The sequence below is a fragment of the Dicentrarchus labrax genome, unplaced genomic scaffold (genome assembly GCF_905237075.1).
Source record: "Dicentrarchus labrax unplaced genomic scaffold, dlabrax2021, whole genome shotgun sequence".
Lineage (NCBI taxonomy): Eukaryota > Metazoa > Chordata > Actinopteri > Moronidae > Dicentrarchus > Dicentrarchus labrax.
In genome coordinates, this window is record NW_026136719.1 from 20,569,477 (window position 1) to 20,597,111 (window position 27,635).

The 27,635-nt window shown below is 37.5% G+C and overlaps 1 protein-coding gene across 2 annotated transcripts in view; it reads right to left on the bottom strand.

The window, feature by feature from the left end:
• Positions 1-27,635, bottom strand: part of LOC127352220 (CUB and sushi domain-containing protein 1-like) — a 396,058-nt gene that overhangs the window by 172,391 nt on the left and 196,032 nt on the right. For both annotated transcript variants that reach the window (XM_051380421.1, XM_051380419.1), the window contains exons 4-8: positions 25,300-25,494; positions 23,174-23,381; positions 11,813-11,925; positions 10,688-10,765; positions 554-635 (exon numbers count right to left, since the gene is read on the bottom strand). In XM_051380421.1, coding sequence (XP_051236381.1) covers positions 554-635; positions 10,688-10,765; positions 11,813-11,925; positions 23,174-23,381; positions 25,300-25,494 — 676 coding nt within the window. The remainder of the gene's footprint in view (positions 1-553; positions 636-10,687; positions 10,766-11,812; positions 11,926-23,173; positions 23,382-25,299; positions 25,495-27,635) is intronic.

Sequence of the window (27,635 nt, forward strand, 5' to 3'; positions counted from 1 at the left end):
TACCCTTAAGATAATCTGGACAAACAGAAACAGTCAAACATGAAGAGTCATCAGATCTAAACTAAGCTTGCCAAGTTTTAGTCCGCCACTGCACTCGTCAAGTATTTTGTAAAGCCAAAGCAGGTTGGAAGGGCACCTAACTCACCTAGTAAAATGGACTGTGCAAACAAAGAGAGTGTGCAACTTCATTCAGCCCCCAGCCAAGCTCAATATTAACTGTCAGTTATGGGCCCAGTGCTGGCAACAACTGAGCCATTTTGATTTAAGAATTAAAACAACACAACATGAATTGAGCAAGCATCCCTCTTTTCACGTCATCCAAATGATTTGATATCTTGTGCCAGGCTTGCAAATGTAATTCCCTGCAGGAAAAGACCTTTTTAGTGAGGTCATTTCTGCACTCTGGTTTCTACATGTCTGACGCACAGACAATAACAACCCCTGTGCTGGTCATGATAGCAACAATATCCAAGGCATTTGTGGATGTTTTTAATATAGATTATTTGACTATGAGTGACTGAGTGCAGCTGAATCCGGAATAAAGTGAACTTACTGGAAGGCCGAGCCCATCCTCTTGCCATTTTCTGGAACTCCTGGATCTGGACAAACATCACCAGCAAGACCACTTTGACTCACTGAAAAATAAGAAAGATTATATGGTAAACAGTAAATTTGATCAGGACATTTTCACACACTTGAGGGACATCTTGTAATTGTTGAAGCCTTGTATGGCATCATATTATGCTGATAGGTAAATCATTAAACTTTATACTTTTTTAATCCTTTTTATAGTAAGATGAAAGTGACGGAGGCAAAAAAATGTAAATTCTTGCTATTGCGGTCACAAGTACCTGAGTACTTTTCAATATATGATGACAGTGAAGTGGTTAAGCACAACTAAGATAACTCCAACTGTGAGAAATATCCCCAACTGTTGTTGAGAATTCACAAAATAAGGCATGCGCTAACCCTTTGAATTTTAAAATAGATATATTCTTGGCTGACTCAGGAACGTGAAAAATACACAGAAATCAATATGAAAACAAGACTGTTCCCTTTTGTGTTTCGTTTTCTAGCTGACAGATATAATAATAATACAAAAGATTAAAGATAAAAAAAAGTTTTTCATCAAAGTGCCGCAATGGACACCCTTATCGTGATCAGCCTTTTATAATTTGGAGATCATCCAGCACAAAATAAACAAGTCTCAAACATCTTCTCTGTGTGTTTTGTTTAAAGGCAAAACAGGGAGTAACAGTAATTTGATTTGACAGAAATCTGGAAACTAAGGAAATTCTATAATTCATAACATTTCTGAATAGGTCTTTGTAGAGCAGACATTTTCACTTGTCATAGCAGGAGAAACACAGGTCTTACTTATGACATTAACAATGGCTCCATTCAATTCAAACACACATTTTTACCAGTAGACATTTGGACATTTCAAAAGATAAAACAATTTTCACAGTGGCAGTTGTGTAAAAAACTGTGAACAGCGCCTACCTTTTGAACTTTTACTTGGCCCTGAACAGATCTCTAATTTACTGACAGATGTCACTGAGACATTGGACGGATTACTCAACATGAAAATTCACAGTGGAGAAAAGTAACAAAGTATTTATTCATGTACTTAATTGTTCTACAATTTTCAAGATTATATACTTTTCTTTTTAACATTTATACAAAATACGGAACACAATTATAGAAATTAAACTACCCAAGTCTATACAAAGTAGGCCAGTTCAAACTGCATCCTCCTTGAGAAGTTACAACATTAAAATACTGCTTACAGATACATCAGCAATAGTATCCCAAAGATATAATATATAAAAATATATCAATGACTGGAGAATCTATAATGACTACATTTACTTTTAATACAAATATTGAATGCAGGCGTCACTTTAAACAGCTACTTTTACATCATGGTATTGCTAATGTTAATTAAGTAAAGGTCTTGAATACTTTTCAACCCCTGGAAAAGTGTGCATATTATTATATGAGGACACATTTTGCAACTTTTCAAACTAATACAATTTTCAAGGATTTCAGGTATGTTTGCTCTAGCACCAATCGTTTCAAGAGTTTGCATGTATATTTGGCATTTCTGAAGACCGTAATAGTCTGTAACCTTCACTTCACGTCAGCTGCCCACTCCTATATGTAGATAGAGATTTACCTCACTAAATAACTCAGTTCTTCCTGATATTTGCCTCACTTCCTCTTTGCCTGCTTTCATAATAAACCTTATCTCAGTATAGTCAGTAGACCTGCCGTTTGAATTTTCAAAATGTTGGGTAATACACGTAAGCAAATCCAAACATGCAGTGTGCAAAACTACAACATTTTTTTTTTTTTAAAGAAGAAGAGGAAGAAGAAAGGTTTTGCAAAAATTTAAATTGCGGAACAACTGTCATGGTGGAAATGAAAACCAACAAGTGCAGAGATTTAATGAGCAGAACTGTCCTCAGTTCTCACATGTCTTTCTCATCAACCTGCATGATCTGTTCTGTCTGCACAAAAGCAAAACACATGACAATTTTTTTGTCCAGCTCATATTTGGGATCTTGCATTGGTTTTAGACTTCGCTCTGGCTGGGAGCATCTGCTGCATGCCTAAAATGTAATGTAAATGTAAATGAGACCAGACAACATGACAGAAACCAGTTTAGACCAGCTCTGTCTTAATGGAACTCTGTGGATGAATAATGGTGGTTAGCAAAAAACAAGAAATGAAGGGAAAGGAAGAAGAGAATAAATAAAATAGAAATGGGGGAAATGATGAAAAGGGATACAATAGCACAGAAAAAATAGAAGAGAATTTTCTTGAGGGTTATAAAATATGACCTAGAGAAAGAGCAATATCTGACATCTCAGCACCTCTTTCTTTCTTGCTTTTTCTCTCTTACTTGCTTCTCTCTTCCTGTCTTCCTATGCTCCCACTCACTCTAGCTCTCTACTTTTGTATTCTAGGCTTGCTCACCCCGCTTCTTCCTCTCTCACACACATTAGCTGCAATTTACAAAGGGATGCCGAAGTTTTGTGCATCCTAGCATAAAAGATGGATGAATGATTTGCTGCGTTTGTGCGACCGTGTTATGTGTGTGCTAAGGGTTTGTGAGTGTATAGACGCTGTGTATGCGTGTTTGTGTGAGATATGATGCAAACAGAACAAGCTGTCTTGTTGCTCTGCTGTGTTTTTTGATGTTCTGTCCAAAAATCACACACTCAAAAACACACTTTCTGTGTCGCGCTCTCTCATCCCCTTCTCTCTCACTCATGTTCAAATGGCTTTCATTGGCATCAAATACAAAGGTTCATATTGCCAAAAACAAATCCAGCTCATGCAAACAACATGAGATTGTTATAGGGGGAAAAAAGCTGCCAAATATCACTGCTGGGCTGATGTCAAAAATCCTCAAGCTGACTTAATCCCATATTTGCACTTAAAAGACCATTCAACATTTAAACACAAGCTTATAATGCATAATGTCATTTCCATATCATCAAAGTGTCTTCAGCAAACCTTTCATCTCGACAAGTCAACTTTTTAGGAATTCATAAAAAAGTGATTACTTTTCTTGTTGGTGTTAATGTATGTTTGGCATTTCTGACGACTGTAATAGACCTTAACTATATCATCTGCCCACTTCTATACGTAGATATTCAGCTCAGTAAATGACTCAGTTCTTCCTGATATTGGTCCTAAACTATTCACTACTCTCACCCCTAAGAGTATAGAATATTAACTGCAAAATACTGTTGCATAAAATATTAGTTCTCTCAAAATGCAACTAAGTACCTTTACTTTAAGTACAGGTTGACGGTACTCATTCTTTACCTATTTCATTTTTTGCAACTTTATAACGCTATAGCAGTACATTTCTGAGGGAAATGCTATGATTTTTAATCCATATTTATTTGGCAGCTGTTTCTAGTTATTTTGTAGTACAATGCATTGTTATAGGTGAATCTAAAATGTGCACTGAGTCAAAATCAGCTCCACCTCAACGTACGTAGATAAAAACATTACACTAACATGATTTTCCTGAATAATGAGTATTTTTACTTTTGATACTTTAACTACATTTTGCTGCTAATACTTGCAATAATGTGCTTTTACTTGACTAATATTTTGTATACTTTACTTTTAAAAAAAAGTATTTTTACATGGTGTTATTGCTTTTATTAGTTACATAAAAGATCTGAGCACTTCTTCGACCACTTGATTAATGCCATCACCATTAGTCCTCATCATGCATCATTTTATAAACTTTTTTTCAAATGAAATTGAATGAAATTAGATTATTACTAATGAATTGTACAGGTAAGTGATGGTTTTTTCCATGAAGATTAACCAAATAAATAAAATAAAGAGTCCACTGAGCAGCCAGAATTACAACAGTATTCCACATGCCAACAAGCATTAAGAGATTATGTGGCTGCCTGCTGCCATCAACAATAGTCCTCAGCGCAGCAAGATTAGACGTGATGCCTGTTGTTGGATTTTTTTTATTTTTACAGGAGTGTATCCTGAACTATTAGCTCTGGCAATCATAAATACTCAATAGGGAGTGACGCATTAAAATTTAAATCCATTAATATCGTTAAGACATAATTTTAAATTTAAATGCTAATAATTGTCATTTCAGAAGATAAATATGTGTTTAAATTATTTGATGATTATCCTTGGCATCAAATATTCTATTTTCAAATTTTCAAATTGTGGTGAAATCTGTTGCATCCTGAAACTCATAGGGAAGTACTATTGTTACTATTGTCTACATTGTTTAATCAGTCTGCTGCACAGAGCTGTAGTGTTTGGTGTCAAGACTTACAGTAGGTTAGGTGGTACTAGCAACACCTTTACATAACACTACAGGGAGCTTTTTAATTCAGAGTTTTAAACAAAAAAAAGTTGTCTAATAGAGTCTTACAAACAGGGTAAAGCTTATAAAACTGCCATATTAAAATGTACATGTTGTGTCTTTTCTGCTGTTAGTTTTGTTTTCTTCGTTTTAAGAAACTGTTGACAATTCACTGGCTCAGGGAATTGGAGAAAAATTGTAAACTGCTGGCTTAGAGGGCAATACAAAGCAGCACAAAAGTTTAGTTATTGTAACAGCTGACAGATGAACCATTAAAAAAGAAAATGTGGTCAAAGAGTCACTGAGAGATGCTGCAAGGGGAAAGGGAGAGGCAGAGAGAGCATGGGAGTGTAAGTTTGTTTGTTTGTGTGTGTGTGTGTGTGTGTGTGTGTGTGTGTGTGTGTGTGTGTGTGTGTGTGTGTGTGTGTAATCATCTCATGTGTTTCAGGTAAGAGCTTTTGAGGTGCTCTTCAGATGCCTGCTGGATGAGGGGAGAAATGAGTGAAGTGCAGTTTGTTGATATGCTCTCTTCCGTCGCTCTCCTCTGCTCTTCTTGATGCCTCTTATCCACTCTGCCCTGTCTTTCTCCCTCACTCATGCTCACAGGTCAATCAAGCCAAGAGCTTGGAGAGTCTACAGCCATCTTCCCAGCATCATTTTGTTCACAAGATTCTCCACATAAATACACTTGTTATGCTGCTGAGTCAGAGCCCGTGTGATGAAACGGACTGTACAATAATATTCTGATGGTTCTGAGGTTTTCACTATGTGGCACCGCATCATCGTGTGGTTTCCAAGTTTCAAGTGGTCGCATCACTTTCATTTGAGTAGATCACAACCCGGCACCACCATGCCTGACAATCCTGAAGAAAACACTGATTATAAATCACACTATCCAATGATGATTCATTACAGTTCTAGGTCATTGTCTAGGGAGTAAAACTCCTTAATCACAATCTTTCAGCCTCTCTATAATTATGACACATCCTCAGCAGTAAGCTAATGTTACCGCTGAGAGAGGGTAACTGTGGATGGGCTTCTTTCATTTGGACCATTTAACATTGTTACCACTCTTACTCTTTATTTTTTTGTATTTTAATTGACTAAATATCTATCTATCTATCTATCTATCTATCTATCTATCTATCTATCTATGGTCTTTTTTTCAAAAAAAGAAATAATTTTTCATAAACAGACCCCTCTCAAGCATAATCTCATGTGTGTCTGTCTATTACACTGTGTTTTAGGTGAGAGGCTGTTACAGACAGTCTTTTAGATTATGATTCATAAGTGCTCCATTCTCTAGACAGGTAAAACTCGTTATCATCAGTCTCTGGTTCTTTGTAATGATTATATATTGCATAAAGACTGCACATTCTCTGCCATACAGCTATATAATATTACCACTGGGAGTCATACAGTGTAAAGAAGTGTTGTTCAAAGACTGGTTCGGGACCAAAAGTGGACCTTGGCTTTACTTTTTTTTAAACGTTTTAATGATCCTGGTTCCCAGCCTGATGGCCTAACTGTACTATGCTGAGACAACCTCACTGAGCCTTCAACCCAGTGTGAAAACCCACATTTATTCAGTATTGGTCCCTATGATAAAAATGCTAGTATTTTTTTAATGAGCATTGGTCCCACGGTGAGAAACTAAATTTCTCATTTAGGTCCAGGGCTGCAAAAGCTTAAGGGATCCCTGGACTACACAGTTAACAGTCATTATCATCATTCTTTGGCTTCACATTGTGATAACAGACAGCAAAGCTCATTCTCTACAGTGCCGCAATAATTGAATAAGTAATAATAATAAGTGGGATATACTACTTTTGAGAGTCTTTAAGCAGATACACAAGAAGCACTGGTGATCACTGTGATTTTACTTCATGATAAAAATCCTTACAGGCCAATGTGAGATCTGAACCCCTTAGTGTAAAGGTGTACTACATTAATTGCAAAATTTGTGGCACAAGTTTCAGTGTTGATAGGCTATTACTTTTCTTTTTTTTTTTAAAGCTAGCTAGGCTATTAACTGGAAGTGTAAGCAATCAGATGTGCTGGGGGTGGGATACTGAGCGAGACTACTCTGTAGTAACACATTTCTTAAAATTAATTTTAACTATTTTTTTTTTTTGCCGATCTGAAAAATTATCAGATCCATGACTTAAACTGTGTAACTATCTGAACCGTGAGCTGTGTGACCCCTCCTCCAGAGAGAAAGCTCCATAGATCCCTATGGTAAGAGAGTTCCTTCACATCAATATGTTTTTGTTAGCTTGGCCCTTCTTATAACACATGCAATATCTTTGGACTCAGCAGAATGACTTCAGGCAATTTTCTCACGCTGAGACAACTTAATATATATATGTATTTATGTATATGTGTGTATCTGTGTAAAGACAAAGTGTGTGTATGTAGATGCAGATCTGAACTGAAAAAATAAAATAAATAAAACTTATTTTCCCTGGGAACTCCTCACGTATGCATGCACACACTGAAATACACACAGAGCATACCCGTTTTAATTTTAATTGCTGCAAGAAGCACATAAGCATATAAGATTTCTTTTTCACATATACACACATACACATACACACAACAAACACCATACTAATGTTAATTGCACCAGCACATGCTTGGCTGAGCATGTAAATCAGCAGAATTATTGATGAGGGTTTTATTATGAAGCCAAATGCTAAGGAATGGATGAGGTATGAGCTTGGGCTTCCGTAATAATAATTAAAAGCCTTTGTCACATGATCTGAATACTGTTTTAGAGATGTGTCGAAGAAATATGTCTGCCGCCACAGACTCTAGGGATATTTATCACATTTATCATTAAATTCATCGCTTTACTGCCGTGTGGTCAATATAATGTTTAAGTTTATTTGGATTTCCATTAGCTGCCACTGAGGTGAAAACTATTTTTCCTGAGGTCATAAAAATAAAACATAAAAACACTGTATGCCTTGACCTCCCATTTCGATTACGACTAATTAAACACTATACACAGAGCTATACAAGATCTTCAGCTGCTCACAATATGAGCGGAGGAGCTTATTTGCCTCTTTCTTTTTAAATAACAACTGATGTATTCTAATCCCTGTATAATCAGTAGCTTGCGAAGATGGTTCATCAGGTGTGAAAATATCACAGTGAAACTGAAACTGAGTAAATACTTGTGGTAAATACTTTAAACACAGCCACTGGAGAGGTTTCTTTTAATGGCCTGAATTCCAAAATAAACCATACAAATTGACACCTACTGTGCAATTGTTGCCAGCACTGAAACAAACTAATGGTGTATTAGTTATGAATCATCTTGAGACCTTCTCTGACAAAGCCTTACTTTATTTTTTGTTTCATTGTGCAGAAAACCATGACATTTCAGTTTTCTTCATATCACATACTAATCTGATAATACAATGAGAAGCTCTACAGGCATTGATTGCTTTTACTGTGCACTACCTTTTTAAGATAACATGTGTAACACACTGCATATTGGGATAATAAACAAGAATGCCTGTGGTTATTTAGTTAGAAATCTGAAGATGTGCATGTATTTAAATTCATATTCTATATCGTAATTATTAATAATTAGGGACTAAAGATGACAATTAGAGTGTATGGCTAAATCTGGCACATTAATGGAAGATTGAGTCAAGCGCTCATGTTAATTAACATGCATTGTCCTTCCTTAAATAAAGAAACAAACAAACAATTATGTCGTAATCACTTTATATTTTAACATACACAGTTTTTCAAGTCACACCTGTCCTAGATGAAACCCTAATTAAACAAATTTCCTGTCTGCACCCATACTGTCTGCCTTGGTTAATGCCACGGAAACATTGTTGTTAAAGTTATTATCATGGTTAAAAGAAACTAATATTGACAGTTGACTCCTGTGTCAATATCATGTTGTTAACTCATCCAACCACCCTGACCCTTTGTGGACTTTGGCTCTATAACAATGTCACATTATGTCCTTCTTTGCCCCCATTGGAGAACCCAGTGGCTGCTTGAGGGCCTGTCACTCGAACACAAACATATTTTTGGGGCATTTGCTGAAACAAATTATGCTGTTGTTTTTGTTGGGAACCCTGTTCATCAGTTCAGAAAATAATAGATTCACCCTCATGTTACTTGGCTGGTTGGCTAAGGATATTTTTACTGTACCAACAACACACTAGCTACTCTGTTACTGTAGGTGGGTGAGCAGAAGGATTCGAGCTCCTGCTGAAATCATTTAAATAATTTTCAACCCAAAAACTGCAAATTAATCTCATTATTAGCTTTAACGTATAGTCATGCTTTGCATTATTGGTATATATAAGTTTAAAAGTGGCTTTCACCACAGCAGGTAGGACATGTAAGATCTATACAATATATGAATAATAATAATAGTACTTAGCACAGACCTAAGAACATGGAAATGGGTCAGGAGAGGAGAGAGATTAGTAAAAAATATTGTAGTAAGACAGAAACTAAAGAAAAACTAAATTTTTCTACTCCATATAATGGTTCTCACTGTTGTTCACTACATTTGCATAATTTATCTACTGGCTTAATGTACAATATGTCTCAGAGGTGGGCTGTCAAAAATGTACCCATTAATGACTTCACCTGATGGAGATGACACTGTGTTTTTCTGGATTCTTGGCTGCACCTCAAGAGGGAATGAATAAGATGCAGTGGGCGCTGGACACTTTCCCAGCTTTGGCAATGAAGAATCCCAACACAAAACCTCTAGACTCTACTTAGCTTTTGTAAATTTAAAAATTTAGAATATAATGAAAAGCTGAAATGGACAATACAAGGACTTATCCTTTGGGAAGCAATAACTATAGCCAGCAGAAAGTGAGTCACTATGGTGCATTGAGTTTATTATGGAGTGTAGTCAGATCATCATCAATCCCAGGCAGGTTCACTGTGTGTGACAAAGACATTTCTTCAAAGTTGAAAATGAAAGAGACCATCATAAAATAAATAAAATAGAGGCCTATGAGTATGCCTTTGGTATCCAAACATGATGGCTGTACAGGGGGCTGACACAATGACATGAATTCCAAGCAGCAACACACAACACACCAAAATTACAGCCTCCAGATTGGCCATATACTTTAATTAACACCTCTTCCAGAATCAACAAAAATTATATACTTTATATGCTTCATGGTTCATGCAGGATTATGTTTTCACAATTTTCTCTCTCAGCTTGTTTTACTTTCTGAGAATTGTAAAAGGGAATTGTTTACCTGCATCATTGGTTGGTTTGTAATCAACTGAATGGTAAGAATAGTTTAAATGAGTCAAAATTAGTTTGTTACTGTAGCATAAAAAAAAAGTATTTGCAAATACTGGGCATATTTTAAATATATATTTGCTTCTATAAATACAAATAACCTCTAATTATAGAGCTGGTTTCATATTGACCTCTGACCCTTTGAAGGAAAGAAGGAAAAGACAGAAGAAACCAAAAAGTGGAGATTGTGGTAGTAATTCTTGTCTCCTGGAAGGGCAACCCCAGTGAAAAATAGATGAATTCGCTGCTCCTGCCACATGAAAGATGGATATAGGCAGTGTGTCCTTGTGTACATGCAGTATGTGTGTGTGTGTGTGTGTGTGTGTGTGTGTGTGTGTGTGTGTGTGTGTGTGTGTGAGAGAGGGAGAGAGAGAGAGAGAGAGAGAGAGAGATTGTGTGTGTGTGTGTGTGTGTGTGTGTGTGTGTGTGTGCGTGCATGCATGCACCAAATGTGTATCAATGTATAATCACACTATCTACAAGCACACACAAACAGCAGACAATAGTTTACTTACAGACAGCATTTTTGTGACTGGAGTCTTTACTGGGCATCATCTTCACCCCTCTGGACTTCAACTCTATTGCTTTTTTCACTGCAGAAAGGAGAGGAGATGGAAATTATTCATTTAATAATCAAGACTTACTGTAAATCTTTTAAGTGATTATTACTGTGTGCAGTTTCACAGCCTTCCTCCTATAACAAACCTACAACAAATGCAACAGTGGCAGAAACTGAAAATTAGAACAGGGAGAAAAAGGAGAGAAGATATTAAAAGCCACAGAAGAGTGGGGACAAGGGAGGAGAAAAAGGGGGAGAAGAGCAAAGCAGTGGAGCAGCATTAAAATGTATTCCATCTATTTTATCCTAAGTAGCAGCATTGCAGAGGATAACAGAAACATCTGTGCTACAATCAAACTACATTGGCATTAAATAGCACATATTTCTCTCTCTTTCTCTCTCTTTCTCTCTCTCTCTCTCTCTCTCTCTCTCTCTCACACACACACACACACACACACACACACACACACACACACACACACACAACAGCATCCCATACAGAAGAGACAGACAGAAAGGAAATGACAGAAGTACCAATGGCAAGAGCAAGAGACTGATAACTCAGGAAGAAACAGACAGTTAAAAGTGAATATAAAAAGAGATGGAAAGACAGTACAAGGTGATGCGAGACCTGTCTCTCGTTCTGCACATCTGCAAGAGAGACAGGGTTTGGATCACTGTGTTTTGTGTTGGCCAATTAAATCTGAGCTGCCACGTGGAAACTAATATGCACTTTAATATGGTAATTAAGTCATACAACCAGTCAATTAGATGACAGGAAAGGTCCAGCAAGTCCAGTCAGGTGGTTTCAGACTTCTGTCCCAAATAATTGCTATTCTAAATTACAATACATGAATATACAGTGCAGTATAATGACCATGTATTCCCAGTCCTATCTTATATGTGTCATGATGCGTAGATTAGTTGTATAACAAAATGTGAAACACATCTGACTTAAATAAGACTTGTATATAAATACTTGTTGTATTATGTATTGTCGTACTATGTTGTATATACCATATGCTTAAAAAAGGGGAGGCAGAGAATAGATAAATAATAAGACTATAAGAGTGTGATATACCTTGGTATTGAGCACTGAATCCTTTTCTTCGATGGTTGCTGTCTGAGGTGAAATGTATCCGAAGCCAGTTCTTATTTGATATCACTGGTGAGGGCAGGGTTGTACCAGTCAGCCTGGAAGAAAGCAAATAAGAAATTATTCATAAAAAAACATAACAAAAACCAAAGAGAAATAGTTGACGAATGTAGGCAGAGCCAAAACTTAAGACATAATTTTCACATTGTATTTGTATCAGCCTTTGTACATTAGAGTTTACTTACACTTACTCTTTGTTCTTTAGTATATTTACACTATACTACAGAGAATACAGCTGAGAAAGACAAGGCAGATGGGAAAGAGATGGTATGATGTAAAAGAAAAACCCAAGTTGTTTTGCAAATCCACAGTAACCACCTTTGGCGACAGAGACAGAACCCCTCTCCAGTGAATAAACCATATATTGCATTAGATTATTGTTGTGAAAATGGGTCCTATGTTTCTGCGTGGTCCAAATTGTTGGCGAATATCCCGCTGATAGAGAGATTACGTCCTCTTTCAAGGATGGACAATGTTTGTCAACTTTCTGTTACAGTACGTGCACTTGGTTCGTGGATGTGTTCATGGAGGATGAGCTTTACATATTTCAATTTGAGGTACAAAAAACGAAAGGCAGTTGTTGGAGGAAAGTGCTTCAAAATTGCCATGTGATTACGGACTGCAGCATTATAGATTGCAGCACGACCAACCGCTGTTGTGAAATTACTCGTCACAAACAATCGTAACTACAGCATATCATACAACTCCAGGATCTACATTGCTTCAGCCGAAGGCCTATACATAAAGCATATCCCTATTTGAAGCAGAACTTTCCAGAGAGTTCAAAGTATGATTTTGATGCCACTTTGTATTGTCCTCTGAGGTGCAAAGGCTGGTTGTAATTTAAGGAGGTTTTAGCTGAAAGGCAATTTGTTCCACTGGCTTGGAAAATGCGGATGTGGGAATTGAATGAATGATATTATCCCTTCCCATAATGATCACCACTGACCAGAAGCGGAGCGCTGCGGTTGTAATGGGTACAGTATAACTCCCACGTATAAGTCTGTGCCTAACTGAGGGAATATTCAGCAAATCTAGCCAACAAAAAACAGCTCTGATTAATTGAAAAGCAAGAGAATGCCATAATGTGATGTTGTCTAAATTACGATATAATGGTTTGGGATTTTGAGAAAAAGGTGTATATTTATGATTACCTGTCATTCTGGGCTCAGGATAAAGTACAATTACTATTTTATTAATGTGTCTTATACTTATTTATGATAAAAACAAAGCAATACAGGAAGAGAAGAGAAATAATACAGTAGAAGAGGTGACTGGAAGTAGTAAAGTAGTAGAAAGCCAGCAAAGTTCACATCTTCAAAAAACAGTTTCTAAAGCCACTGAGACGATGAGTTGGTTGCCTATGGTAAGTCTTACATCAGCTTTAGCTGCTCTCGCATTTCGTTACCAACGGCAACCAAGGCGGTGGTTAAAAAATAAATAAAAAATTAAAAAGTGGGGAAAATGGTGCACTGAGACAAAAAAGGAAATGATGTAAGAGACTGCCTGGAAGCCAATGTTCTACCATCCTCCCTGGAGCAACAAGAGCCACTGTAACTGCCCTTTAATAATGCCGCAGGTGTACTGAGTAGATAGGGAGAGACAGTGAGGAAGGAAGAAACATAGATAAGGAAAAGGGCAGAAACAAAATATAAGAAGTGGTAAAAAAAAATATTAAGAGCGCTTGTTAGAGGACCTTACTGAGTGCTTATTATTAAGTTCTGTATCTGTGAAAGAGACAGCTTGAGAAAAATCTGAGAAAAAGAATAATGAAATATGTCATATGAGACAAAAGCCCTGCCAATGTGTGTGCCTAAAGGCAATTTAACTATAGCATATGCAGTGAATAGACTGCAGTAGAGTAATAGTATTTTTTAACAATTAGCATGATTAAATAGACATGCCTGGTAATGTGACATAATAATGTCTGAGATTTGAGCTTAAAAACCAGAGGAAAAATAATATGAAGTTTTGAGGGCATTACATGGTGTGTAAAAAAGTCACACTTAAATAAAATGGCAGACAGTGAATATAGTTCACTATATACTATAATACTATATATTTTTAGTCGAGTAAGTCTTTTTCAACAAATTCTCCGGTAAAAAAAAAGATTTATATGATAAAACAGCTTACTGTTATATAACCATATCTTGGACTTTGCTGTTTTTGTCTCAGACTGAAGTCAGTTTACATTTCACTCAAAGCTGGAAGGATTTTTTATATATATTTCATTGAAAAATGTAAAAGTCAATGAAAGAACAATTCTAGAAGTTAATGATTTGCCTTATTAAATTCATGAAAAAATGGTAGTGAACTGACAATAGTGGGAGAATCAATATTTTATCAGCTAGTATACAGTATCAAAATATAATCTATGGCAATAAATTCATCTTTAAGGGGTAATCTCCCAATCATATGAAACTCAAACTTAGCTATTACATTACATTGTAATTAAACTTGTTAGAAACATACCTAAGATTATTTAATTTCTTGTCAGAGGTTGACCATGAAGACTTAATTCTGTCTCTGATATTGTTTGATTTAGTAGAAACAAGATGTGGGGTGCTGACTCACTTGTGATAGTAAGGTCTTACCAATAGATTTCTGTTCTGAAGAAAAACAATTACGCCTGTTGAGTATTACATTGGGAAATAACTGCTAGTATTATACTGTTACTGCCTCAGGTCTTTTGCATTTGGAAAAGGGTGGTTATGCAATGTAAAATACTATTCATACGTGATGATGGTTATATCATATTGTTGTAAATGTATGTAAATGTTATGTACAACTCCAGTGTTATTGTTTACCTGTTCTATAAATCCCATGATGATATATATCATCTTAACAATGTTATGTTTATTGAAGGACACATGCAGATTTTCTTGGTTTTGGAGGATAGGTCTGCCCTGTCATGTGACCCAGTGAGTGCTGAAATGACATCCATTCATTATGTCAAGTCGCCAGACACTAATGGCCAGCAGCAGTCAACAGTTTCAAAAAGATTAAGAGCGATAAGTCGTTCCCAGAGGAGCTCTTTATGCATGCATTTGCTTTGGGAGATTTTTTCTTGTTTGTCCTCTGTATTTTACTAAATGTGTGCACATTTTGGTGATTTGGTGTCTCCTTCCTGCTCTCCAGTGGTAAGAAATCAATTATCACAGCTTTAACAATGGTAAAGAGAGCTTGCTGAAAAACAGCCCGTCTTCAAATGGCTTTTTTAGAGTCAGGAATTTGGTTAAGGGTGGAGGATAGTACTACAAGAATGCATGTTGTGGTACAAATAAGTTTAACTAAATCAGAGCAATACAGCCATTGTGTGTTGGGAAGGACCAAAAGATAGTGAAATTTGAAAAGTAGAGAGAGTAACAGATAAAAAGTGTGAGATGTGCTGCATCTCTTCCATTATTCATGGAGACTGGCCAGCTGCCTGACACTGGAATGAGGGAGAGACAAGAGGTCAGAGAGGAGGAGGAGAATGAGGGATGATGCATGAGACTGAACTGAAAGGAACGGGAAGAAAGAAGAAGGAGAAAATGAGAAGAGAAGAGAGACCGATAAAAGTTTGAAAGAAGTTGGTGAAAATAATATTTATGAGGGGGGAGAGAGGAGAGAGGGATAATGAAGGACAGGCTGGACAGTGAGTAAGCTATAGACAACAAGAAGAAAGAGGACAACAAAAAATCTGTGAGAAAACCTGAGGAGAAAAAGGGGCTGATGGATGAAGAACACGGAGTGGGTAATTAAATGAACAGGAGGAGAGAGGTTACACAAACCATGAGGAGAGGTCGAAAGTTAAGAAAGGGGAGGCGAGGAAGCAAGTCTAAATGAGGTTAGACATTACAAACACCAGGTTGCAAAGGATAGAGATAAATGAGAAAGTAAGTGAAGCTGGAAGGAGAGGAGTGATGTGAGAGAGAAACTCTCACATACAGAAACACACTTATATGTGAATAAAACAAAGAGGGAGGAGAAACAGAAAGGAGAGGTTGCCCAACTAAAAAAAAGAGTGGAGATAAGAGTAAAGGAGAGCAGGGGGGTGACACACCTGAGAAGAGTAGACAATAGGAGAAGAAAGGCTAAGTCACAAAACAGAGGAGGGGGGACAAGGAAACCAAGAGTAGGAGAGAGGTATTTATGTGCTTGCTGCAGCACTTCCCTATTATTAGACCACTAGCTTTTTGGTCATCACAGAGACACTACTTTCTACTGTCCAGGCACTGCTGCTATAGCCCTTGCCCTCCCTATTGGCAGCTTGTATTGCAATGCATTATTTCCACTGCTGCACTTATTGCAACTCCCTGTGGATGTAAGCATCTGCAAAATGACAAAAAGGCACTGTAAAAATAAATGATTGGATACAAGTCAGAAAAGTTGGAAAGCACATTATCCACAACAGATAGCTGTTTATTCCAAGTGCTTAGTGCAAAACCCTGGTACACCGGTACTTTTAATCTCATAACACACCCACGCACTCACACAGAAAGACACACACAGACACGCACACACAAAGACAAATGCAGAGCGGGTAAACATAATTTAAAATGTAAATGTAATAACAGGACAAGAGAGGTGTTGCAAAGTAGTGAAAAGAGACTAAGCGAGGGCTGGTGGTTACAAAAATGGGAGTGAGGAGAGCTCAATGAGGTGGAGGTAAAGCGGAAGCAGTGGAAGAGGATCAGAAAAAAAGGGACTTAAAGGGAGGAGTGAAACGAGAAGTAACAGAGTGATAGGAAGGCAGAGCAAATAGGAAGAAAGAAAAGATTCAGGTTAGAGAGATGGTGGAGAAGTCTGGGCCTATTTCCTTGGCAGATGTCACTGAATTATTCCTGGCAAAGCACAGAAGATGGACATGGTTCATCCACAGATGCTGCAGGCCTGTTGTGGTGCCCTTTGAATTGGCAGACAAGGCCAGCCATTCCCAAGTTTCTGTAAGGGGGCCGGAGTGTTCGAATGATCAAGGAATTACACAGCTAAACCTTCTCTGGGAAAGCCTTCCAAGGTCAGTGTGCCAGAGAAGAAATTCTGGCTGACTGTTAAACCTCACATTTATTGAAAAGCAATGTGGGCTTGCTTGGTCATGGAAAAATGGGTCATCATGTTATCCACTTCAAGATATTTCAGCAGTGATGGGGACTTGCTAATTTTGTCTGCATGTTTTGGGGTTTTGTCAAATGCTTATGACTGCTTTCAGAGTTTTCTGTGGGAGATGCTGCAGAAATAAGTACCATTTGTTCAAGCGAGGCAGCAGACTGTGATAAGGGCACACCATTGCCTTTTCTTTTGTTTGTTTTTAACATGACAAGGAGGAAGTGAGCAGTGACATTAGCTTGGCATTTTCTGCTGTTTGCAGATGATGTCCTTTTGGGTTCATCAGACCGCCATCTCTGATTCCCCTAGGGATGTTTACAAAGTGTGATTTGCTTTGGATGAGAATCAACAGCTTCACGACTGAGATCCTAATTGTTTGATTGTTCTATGAAGATAAAGAACTGCCTCATGGGGAGAAGTTCAGGAATATTCAGTCTTACCTACCGATACAATCCATAAGACTGTCAGCCAGTCATGTGCATCAAAGACAAAAAGTAGACAAAAATTACATTGTCTACTAGATGAGTGTCAGAATGAAAGAACTTTGGCAAACAGCAGGCCCTTGATGTTGATTGAAACAAGCCATTGAGGCAGTTCTGGCAAATGGTAAGGATGCCTTGCCAGTCAACAGAGACGGGGCTCTGTGGGAGAGCCAGGACAAGCTAAAGGAGCTCCATCTCTCACCTTGACTGTGACTCTGGTTACCCCAGAAGAAGGTGGAAGAGGTTCTCACAAAATTACATTTGGGCTGTGGTTCTTACTCCATGGCCACTGAATAAATGGATTTTGTCCGGGTTAAATGACTAGAAAATGACCTGGATAAGCAACTAGAAAATGGATGGCTGAATGGGAATTACTTTGCTACTACTGCTTCTATTGCAGCCAATAAAGTAATTAAAAATGAAACTGTGTGTGTATGTGTGTGAGAGAATCTGAGAGAGAGAGAGAGAGAGAGAGAGAGAGAGAGAGAGAGAGAGAGAGCAGAGTGAGAGAGCGTAGCGAAAAAGAAATAAGTCAGAAGTAATACAACAAAGAAAAGAACATAAAGGAGAAAGAAAAATTCTTACGGCCTCACCTTTAACATAATCTATCCAGGTAATTGCATGTTTACTTATTGGCCTGTAGTCAGTAAGAATATCAGTTATTTTGTGTGTTCATATTATAATTATTTCCTTTTTACTTAACTTTAAGTCTGTTCAAAGTAGCATCAGCAAACTATGTCAGAAATGACCAACAATAACAAGGAAAACAGATTGAATGCTAGTTTATCATACAACATCATAGGGTTATCATGTAGAGACCCACAAAACCAGGCAAATAACTTTTTGCAGGTGTCATGGATTCAGGAAGGAGACCTGAATTGTAGGTAACAGTTTCATCACACTATGTGTAGTGACCCTGTTACTCAATTAAAGGAATAATTGGCAATTAGGGCCTTTCATTTAGTTAGGAGTCTGGAAGAGATAGGATGGGAAGGGCGTCATTTAATGTGAAAATTCAGAGATTCCATCAGCCTCTTTAAATCAGCATAACAAACCACTGCTTATTAAAAATCCTTGACTACCATAGTGATGATACATTACAGCAAATTCTTCAGTTTTCAGCACTGGCAACTGGGTTAAAATCAATGTGAATAATGTAGTGAGCAATAAGGAACAGAATTTGATTAATTGCTGTTGGTCGTGCTCCTTGGATATAATGGCCTTTAGGAGAGTAAGAATTCATTCAGTTGAAGAAAATGACAGGACTAACACTGTTGGGCTTTAAGCATTTCAGTTTTGTCTCGAGCTTTGAAATACAGAGATAAAGGAAAGGAAGAGAGAAATAAGCAGGGACAGAGAGACAAGAAGAAGGGATAGCCAGAGGGAGTGCAGAGTATAGAGGAAAAAGAGATAGAAAAATGAAGGATGGAGAAAACTGTGGAAGAGCAGACATTAGGAAAAGAGGAGAGGGGTTTAAGAGCAGGGAATACCTGTTGTAAATATTAATGAAAGTGATAAACAGAGCTCACTTTAAGTTATCAGAAAGAAAATCTGTTCAGATTTAAAGATAATAGCTGTAACAACATTACAGATAAAACCTATATTCCCTGTAAAGCCTTTATTTGAAATAAGCTGTTTATATGTTCTTCCTATTCAGGTCACCAAAATCCTGGTACACAGAAAGAAACATGTGTATTAGAATACCAATGAGGAAAGTTTCCTCTGTTTATCTTCAGATACTTGTGAATTCCTGTCTATGCTATTCTGTATGGAACGATGGTATTATACTTGGTATTTTGGTCTGCAATTAAAGGTAATTCAGGATTTCAATTCAATTTGTAACAGAAGTTATCTCAGGACACTTTTCAAATAGAGCAGGTCTAGACCGAACTCCTTATAACATTATTTACAGAGACCCAACAGTACCACCATGTCAGGGTCACCGGTCAGCATTTTTATTTAATTATATAGATAACATAAACAAAACGTTACACTAATACATAATATGTATTCATGTAAGGTTAGTTAAAGTAACATAAATGAAATAGACAAATAAAAAATCCAAGGTGTCTCATCCAGTCTTCTTTCTGAACTTAGGTTTCCAATCAAATGACTTGTTTCCAAGATTAATAAGCATTGTCATCTTGATTCATGGAAAACATGAGCAAATATGCACTGAGAGGGACTGATGACCTCCTCAACTGCATACAGAAGCAGCTGTGTGACCTCTTGACATTTCATATGCTAAATAGACAATGTGGTAAAGCCATTAGACTACAGCAGGAATCAGCAACACAAATGCCTAGAGGTCTTATGAAATCTCTCTTTTTGTCTCACTGACCCCATCTCTGTCACCTATTTTGTCTCCCAGTTGGCTGCCTTTATTCTCTACCTCATCCTCTGTATAGCCTTCTTTATGTTTCACAAATAATCCCGGTGAAATAAAGTTCACATTAGCCAGTAAGTGCACTATTTCGCTTATCTAAACTCACTCAGAGGGCAGGTTTAAAAGCATTATAGCCTAGAACGTTAGTTGCCTGTAAGATTATTCTAAGACATACTCTTTCAAATTAGACTAAGGTTATGAGAAATGTTACAATAGTTAAAGTTGGTAAAGTAATAGTGGTCCAAAAGCAGGGTACACATTTACTTCTGTAGAAATAAAATGTCTGTCTGACATAACATGATATGACCATAATTCTATTCAGACAAACTGGAATCAAGTCATTCACTTCGTCCAGTTAACTAAAAAATAAAAAAATAGACAAAATTAGTTACGAATGTGTGTGTGTATGTGTGTGTGTGTGTGTGGGTGTGTGTGTATATGTAACAGCTAGTCAACCTGACATTCAACCTGCCAGCTAGCAGACAGGAACATGAAACAGGAAATTGCTTTTGGGACAGCCAATCAGAAAAAGCTCTCGGTAAACAGGAAGAACCCGTCACAGTGGTGCTGTCAGGTGTCAGTCATTCTCACAATGACCTGCCCACATGCCTCAGTGAAAATGTCAATCATCTCGTAATCCCACCTCTGGAGAAAAGTACTTAGGAGATTGTGTAAGATTGTGCATGGCAGAAACCCATTGAAGTTATTTTTTTTATATAATTATAGTGTTTTTGGCCTGGATCAGTGAACTTTCATTAAATATACAAGGCGCCTGGGTGGCCTATGGCGACTAAGATGCAAACCGTATAATTGCAACATCTCCATTTCGATTCCAACATGGGACCTTTCCTGTATGCCCCTTCTCTCTCTCCCTTTCTGTTTTACATCTGCATCTGCACTGTAACCTACAATAAAGCCAAAAAAAAAAACAAAAAAAAACAATTAATCACAAATGACCACTGTTATTGTTATGTAATAGTGAATATTAAAATCAGTAAATTTTATTGTAAACCTTGGATAATATACAAAATACCAGTAATATATTTCAGTTTGGAGACATAAATTCTAATTCTCATGTACACAAATATAATTTGAAGAAATTCATTTCAATTAATAGTAGTGTTTATATGCCAACTAAAATATTTTAATCAATCACCCAAAACAAAACAAGGCATGTTCCTGTGATCTATTTATTTTTTCATTTTCATTTATTTACTGTGTAGAAATACATTTTCGCAACTGGTATTTTTCTGTAGTTAAAATTATGTTTTTGTGGGGCATATTTACATAAAACAAAGCGCAGACTGCAAACCTAGTAGTAGTATTAGGGTTTTTATAATGTGAATGCTTAGGGATGTTAGGGCCAGTCATTTAAAACTAGAATGGTCACTTCAAAAGGCTTCAGTTGTTGCAATCACCATTTCCCATGTGACAAAATGTTGGGTGGACTCTCCCGTACACACCCTGTCTTCCCCCTGCATTGCAGAGGGTGGGTTGACAGTGGTCCTTGAATGTTATACTGTCAGAGACAAACTGTGTGTATGTATGGGTGTGTGTGTGTGTGTGTGTGTGTGTGTGTGTGTGTGTGTGTGTGTGTGTGCGCGCGCACACTTGAGTGTGTGTAATCTGTCAGAGCCTGGAGAAACGATCAACAGCTCACACAGTCAGAGGGCCACTTAAGACCTGACACAGACACACATACATACTCACAAACGGTATCATGAGAATGCCATGGTTGATGTGTACCGCTCTGCTGGTGACAGGACTAAACGTGCAATTATTCTCCATTCTTTTTGTTTCCATCTGGTGCTATCCTCTCTGCCTCTTTCACTCCACTTATTTATCTGTCGACCTATCCATTTTATTCTTCTGCTGGTTGCGCCACAATCATATACCATTTTCTTCACATGGAAGACAATGTCATCTATCAGTTGAAGTCAGGAGAATGTGAATAATGGGAGATAGACGGTTTCTGCCGGACATGGTGATCTATAAATGCATTTTTATGAATCATATTTACCAGTTAGAAAAGATGAATAAAGATTTAGATTCAAAACTTGTCCTGCTACTGTTACACAACATTAATGTATCATATTATCTCTACAAACTTTGTTGCACAGACATCTGTATTTACTGAACTGAAATTGCCATGTCACCTTGCAGTTTTGTGGATCTTTAGGGGCAATTTAGCAGTGATAAAACAGGCAGAGGAAGAGTAAATCCATACAGTATATTGTTTACAAAGCATTACAGAGACATGTTGCAAACAATTCTCCTGATTAATTTCTCTACAGAGAAAAAAAAACAATTTCATGTGGCAGAGACTAACACAGATATTTATAAATTGATGTAATTAGTGTTTTTATGAAAAACTGTTAAAAAAGAAAATAATCCCTTTTCTGTAACAAGCCAACGTAAAATGTGGTGTAACAAAAGCTAATATCGACTGCTGTGGAGTTTCCTAAATGTAGTGTCATTTATCAAGTGAATGTTAATGTAAATATGTATGTTCTTTTTCAGCCATACGCTGCTTCGCAACTACTGAAACCCAGAATCTATTCAAAGAAATCACAGTCTACTACTTGTCGAGACATGGTTCACAGGAATCTGTCGTTTTTACCGAGGGAGTGCAAACTACTTTTTAACTTGCACCTCCCCAGCAGTGCTAGCAACTTGAGCGACAACCCTGCATGCTTAACCATTAGGCTGCCTCCACCCCTGCAAAAACACATCATCAGCGTTCGATGGAGATGTGTGATATCCTGAACAAACCAACGTGAATTCCAACAGCGCTCTAAATTTAAAAACCAGAGTGGGTTCTGGTGCAACTGAGTGCTAATTTTCAAATGCGACCACAGAAAATGGGAGTGAAAGCAACAATTTATCACCTTCCCTGTGGGATTTGAATAAATCAGGAAAATCAACAGGACTCCTGTGCAGCTAATCAATCAGTAGTTGTATCTGTCCTCCCCAACAACATCATTAGTCCTCTTTTAATATTAAATGGCCCTGTTGAAAGTATACAAGTTAGAGAAAATTGCATTGAAAACAACAACTGTTCCCTTTAATGCGAACAAGTCAGCTTACAGAACAATAAAGGGCTACTAATTCTTGGAAAGTAGTAAATTGAGTCCCCAGTTAATTTATAGAACAAGGCTATGGTGTCCACTTTGTGTGTGTTGGTATGTCTATGCTTCTCACTTCTCAAATGTCAGATGTAATTGCATGTGTGTCTGCTTTCACTATTCTCCCACTTAGCATGAGATGTGTCAAGCCTGCTCGCCAACCTATCTCCTTAACATTGTGGCCTGTGAATGAAATGTATCTCACCATATGCTTGGTGCTTCTGTCCCGCTGATCTCCAGGAAGTCATATTTGTCCTCCAATAAGAAGTCATTGAAGACGAGAGCTATAGTGTCCCCGGGCTCAGAGAGGATTGACCATGTACAGTCGAGGTTGTTGTCATACTCTGCAGGGTATCCAGGGCTGGTTATTGAACCTGCAGTACCTCTTAAAGTACCACCACATGCTCCCTCCGCTGAAGAGACACAAAGAGGACAGAGAATGAGAAGAAATAGCAACTATCCAACATATATATGTATTTTTTATATTTTAAATATCATTTTATGTTTTTTTCTTTTATTTATTCATTTATTTTTATTATTTCCGTTTTATAATTTTTATTTGCTGTGCTCAATATTTGTATATTGTTTTACTGTTTATATTTGTGCTGTCTTATTAACAGCTTGTCAGTCATTTAAAATGCACTATTCGGTATGAAAGGTGCTATTAAAACAACATTTTATCTTGATAATCACACTTGTGGTGTGTTTTTCGTTTTCATAGTATGTTCAATAGCCTATACACAATTCAGCCATAACATTATGACCACTGACAGGTGAAGTGACTAACACTTATTATCTCGTTATCATGGCACCTGTCAGTGGGTGGGATATATCAGGCAGCAAGTGAACATTTTGTCCTCAAAGTTGATGTGTTAGAAGCAGAAAAATGGTTGACTGTAAGGATTGAGTGACTTTGACAAGGGCCAAATTGTGATGGCTAGATGACAGAGAATCTCCAAAACTGCAGCTGTTGTGGGGTGCCCGGTCTGCAGTGGTCAGTACCTATCAAAAGTGGTTCAAGAAAGGAAAAGCGGTGAACCGGCACCAGAGCCAAGGCTTAATGCTTGTTCTGATAGAAAGGTGTCAGAAGACACAGTGCATCGCAGTTTGTTGCGTATGAGGTTGTGTAGTTGCAGACCAGTCAAGGTGCCCAAGTGATCATAATGTTATGATTGATCAGTGTAACTCTTAGATTCATTTATTATTAGATACATTTAAATGATGCACGTAATAATGACATTACAACTAGAATAACAATATTGTCATTTCTACATCCTCATCATCATTTCTATCATCATTCTGTTTTCATAAATACCTAATCGGTACATCTTCAGACATTTAACAGAGAGATTACTGCTTTTATTTGTCTTCACTTATGTCTGTTGCTGTGGAGCTGATCTGTAGTTTTCTTTTGTTGTTTATTTTACTCATGTTTGTCCTCGTTTGCATTTGTTGCCATGTTATCTTTTGAATCATAATTCACACTGTTTTTATTGTTGCCTATGTCTGTGTTCTGCTTATATCTGTCTATGTTCTGGTCTTCCTGGAATTAGCATGTCTTAGAGCATGATTTTTCTTTAAACCTTGTTTCTTGATTTTACACTGATTTCAGGCAGACAATTTTTACACCTGGCCAGGGAATACAGTCGTTTGGCTAATTCTGGTATATTTACAGCTGTGTTTATTAATATGCACTGTCCCTGAGAAATTAATAAATAAACTAAATGGCTGCATTGCTTACACTACCCTGGCACACATTCACACTTGCACTATTGCATATTTCTACTTGGTATAATTTCCTTGCGTTAACTATGAGATTCACTGTCATTGTTGATGTTGGCCTTTGTAATCTCATTATGTGAACACTTGCTGCATACTATAACAAATTTACCCTTGTGGGACAATACAGATAACCTTGACCCTTGACCTTAATGTGAAAGCAAAGGAAATGGCAAATTGACAAGAAACAAGCAAGCAGATAATAATTGAATTGAAGCCTCTGATAAACACTAAATATATTTATCACAAGATACTGAATCCCTGAGCTGAGCTGTTCAACCATGTATTGGCCCTGATGATGAAAACTTGGACAGATCTCTTCTTGTCTGTAGACTAATGAACCATTAGAAGGGCTTTGCTCGAGGATTTTGGGCTCCATCTGGTTCAGTAATCAATGCACCAGGGCTTCTCATCTTTGTCTGGCCTGTGACCTGCGGTTGAGGTCCTTCAATTCTCAGGACCCTAGCAATTATTTTATTTTCTCATGTTTTATGTTACTTGCCACCAGGCATTTCTAGAAATGAAAAAAAGAAACACAGAAAATTACCTTACCTCTACAAAATGGTGATGGGAAGTCCCACTGTGCTCCACTGCCAGGTGATACAATACACGTGAGGATACTGTGTCCTTCCAATACAAAACCTGACTCACAGCTGTATCGGATCTTGTCCCCCATGTTGTACCGCGAGCCATGAATGACTCCATTTGGAATGAGGCCAGGGGTGCCACATGTATGGCTGGGAAGGACTGAAACACAGAGAGAGAAACAGAAAAAAAATGTTTTTATTATATCATATCTAAAATAAAACAGTAACCATTTGACCACTAGAAAAATAAAAAATAAAACCAAAAACAATCAAATTTATCAATCAACTGACTGACTCAACAGTAGAAAACTCTTTTTGAAATGCTTTTTGGTATGTGACCCCTTAAAACAAATCAATGTCAATATGTGACCCAACGTCACTGGTCCCATATGTCTATGAGACAAAAGCACGTTTAATCAAAGATTAATTTTTGGCTTCTCAAAATGTTCCATTTGAGTATTTGTTACTTGCAAAAAGAGGTAAAACTATCCACTATTTAAAAAAAAACAGCAAAGAAAGAAATTAGTATTGTGTTTTTCTTCTTTCTTAAGCAGTTAATCAACTTGTGACACCTTGTTAGTCCTGACCCCCAAGTTTGGAATGCTTCAACAATATCTCCTGAATGTTCTGGTAAATTATGTGATGATTCACATAAGACTACAGTGAATATGTCAAATATAATTTATAATATCAACAAAGAATCGAATAGTTTTACAGTCACTGGAAACTAACCAAATATTGAACATCAGCACCAACACCACAAAATTACAAAGATGTGTATGTTTGGTTTGTTAGAAACCTAAAAATATGTGAAAATGACTGTGTGGTATTTAGATATCTGGCTAGCATTTTCCCTCCAATGTGCATCTGTTGTTGTCACTTCTTAGATGACACAGCTCTACAGTGGGAGCAGCAACAAGCAGCTCATGGTATAACTGGGCCAAAAGCAATGTATGACTGTAGCCAACACGCCTTAGCTCTACAGAAGGGGCATCAGCACAGTGGCTGTAGTACAACCTGGACGAACTCCACAATATCTAACCCTGGTGTACGCTGTTGTGTTATGTGTATTTGTATAACTGGAGCATGTTAACTTGCAGGGTGTGTAATGTGTGCATGTAATTCAACTTTTTATGTGTGTGTGTGTGTGTGTGTGTGTGTGTGTGTGTGTGTGTGTGTGTGTGTGTGTATATGTGCATGCACTATGCAGTGTGTCTACATGTAAGGGGTATTCAGTCAGTCAGTCCATGTGTTTGTGTACGCTGTTCCAATTAAATGCTAGCATGGTAATTAGACAAAGCTTCACCAAGAGACCCTGAGAACTAGGACAGAGAAAAAGAGGGAGGGGTGGGCAGTGAGAGGAAGAAAAAGAGGGAGAGGAGAAAAAAGAAAGGAAGATGAAGGAAAAAGACAGGAGAGAGAGAGCAGAGGAAGAGGAGGTAGAAAGACTAGAGACAGAATGATGGAGGAAGGGAGAGAGGGAGAGGAAGGGATGAGCAGGAGACAGGAAAGGGGGGAGACAGAGACTCCAGTCAGACAGGAAAAGAGAGAGGTGAACTAATTGCAGTGAGCCCTAAACATGTATAATTTACTCTAATTGACTCATTATTTGGATTGTATAAAGTCATGCATCAGAGGCAAGTTACTCACACTCAGCTGACCATGCCGTCCTCTGTGCAAACATGCTGCCTGCTTTGTTTTAATAAGGTGAGGCACACAACCAAATTCCAAGACCAAAACTAAAGCACTGACCATAGGATGAGCAGAAGGAGGGAAAAAGGCAGTGAAAAGAAGAGAGAATGAGAGGAGTCATGTGTCGTTAGTCACACTTATTTGACTGTACAGTCCTGTGTCTGCCAGGCTGGCATGTTTTAACGAGTAAGCTTGGTGCACAACGGTATTCCCCTCATTTGTCTTGAATAATCAGGGGGTATTTTGGACGGATGAAGTGTTCAAAAGTATTATCAGTATCCAGCTAATCTCATACTTAATGACAGCTGCATTTTTGAGAAACCATTTAAATTTTGGCTACAGTTTTTATTTTTTCTCTTTTCAGTCATCTAATATTTAACAGTACAGTCTGGTTTGCTGAGATTAGACTTTTGAATCACAACATACTCTTTTAGTTCTATGTGCAAACTAGTGAATTTCCTTTAGTTCTAGGGTAGGATTTAATATTGATATACATGTACACTATATATGCATAACAGTATTTAAAGGAATGTTGCTGTAACACGTACATTCTACTGAGAATTACACAAATTTACCTATAAAAAACTAGAGATCTATACATCGCTAAAG